This window comes from Bison bison, unplaced genomic scaffold (genome assembly GCF_000754665.1).
Source record: "Bison bison bison isolate TAMUID 2011002044 unplaced genomic scaffold, Bison_UMD1.0 scf7180017864492, whole genome shotgun sequence".
Classification (NCBI taxonomy): domain Eukaryota; kingdom Metazoa; phylum Chordata; class Mammalia; order Artiodactyla; family Bovidae; genus Bison; species Bison bison.
The window spans coordinates 2,862,882-2,864,314 of record NW_011495051.1 but is presented as its reverse complement, the minus strand read 5'-3'; the positions used below and the strand labels follow the sequence as shown (position 1 = coordinate 2,864,314).

The window sequence follows — 1,433 nt, the reverse complement described above, 5'->3', positions numbered from 1 at the left end:
GCCCCCCTCCCCTCCGGCATGCAGTTTACCAGCAGAGGGTGCCAGCTGCCAGCCCCGCCGAGCAGCATAGATTCTCATCCTCAGGTCCGAGAACTCTCCCTGTTCTCCCAGTTCTCCCGGTGTCTCTCGGATCAGGTGCCCTCTGGGAAGGGCCATGCTCCCACTTCACAGATGAAGACATGGAGGCGCAGGCGCCTGGCAAGGAAACCCATGCCTCTGGGTCGGGAGTGGGGGTCCTTCCTCCGTGCCCCCTGCTCACTGGTCCGTGGGTTTGTCTCAGCAGCCGCCCCAGCCCCTCAGCCCGGATCCTGAAAGGCGTGATGCGGGTCGGCCTCCTGGCGAAGGGGCTACTCCTGCGTGGAGACCGGGCAGTACAGCTGATCCTGCTCTGCTCCCAGAAGCCCACCCGCGCCCTGCAGCGCAGAGTCGCCGAGCAGCTGCCTCTCCAGCTCCCGGTGAGGTGCCCGGCCGCGCTGCGTGGGGTCTGCCTGGGTGAGACACGGTCCGGTCTGCTTTTAGAAACAGGCACAGGGATCCACTGGTGGAACCTGAGGGTTCCCTTATCAGTGGGGTTCACAGTAGGGCTTGAAACAGTCTAAGATCTGGCTCATGAGGACAGTCACTTCTGTCACACCCACACAGAGCCCAGCCAGCTGGCATGAGGACGATCTGCAGGGAAAGCACTAGGGCGGCACAGGACTGGAGGCTTGGCCGGACTTTCTCTTCCAGCACAGTTCCCGTTGTTGTCATAGAGCTTTTCTCACCCGAGATAATAACTGGGAGAAGAGGGAGAGCACGTCATGATGTTAATTGATCATCTTGAGTTAAAATGATCACTTGCCAGAGTGCTTTCTCCTTCCTGTCTGCCACCCTCCCCGAGGGGACTCAGCTTCGTCCCTCCTAGGTCCTTCTCTGAGGCTCCCAGTCTGGTACAGAGAAGGCTGAGTTCTGATGTATCTTCTGTAGAGCAATTCAAGCCTGGTGCCAGGTAGGGAGCACTCAGGGAGAGCGGGGTCCACTGCAGACAGGACCATGGGAGGTGTGAGTCTCAACAGAAGACGGAGTAGGTGAGCTGAGAGATGAGGAGAAGCCTTGACAGATGGGGGCGGGCAAAGTTCCCCATAGAGGAACGGGAACCTGCAGAGGCCAAGAGGCAGGAGGCCCACGGAGAGGTGAGCCTGAGTGGATGAGGGCCTAGATCGAGCCAGGCCTGAAGGCCATGTGAGTGCTAAGTCACTAGTTGTCTCTGACTCTGTGCAACCCTATCGACTGTATAGCCCACCAGGCTCCTCTGTCCATGGAATTCTCCAAGCAAGAATAATGGAGTTGGTTGCCACGCCCTCCTCCAGAAGATCTTCCTGACCCAGGGATCAAATCCGTGTCTCTTGTGTCTCCTGCACTGGCAGGCAGATTCTTCACCACTAGTGCCACCT

At 58.8% G+C, this 1,433-nt stretch overlaps 1 protein-coding gene across 1 annotated transcript in view; it reads left to right on the top strand.

The window, feature by feature from the left end:
• ZFR2 (zinc finger RNA binding protein 2) overlaps positions 1–1,433 on the top strand; it is a 33,373-nt gene that overhangs the window by 22,344 nt on the left and 9,596 nt on the right. Inside the window, exon 16 of the mRNA XM_010828448.1 lies at positions 284–455. Coding sequence (XP_010826750.1) covers positions 284–455 — 172 coding nt within the window. The remainder of the gene's footprint in view (positions 1–283; positions 456–1,433) is intronic.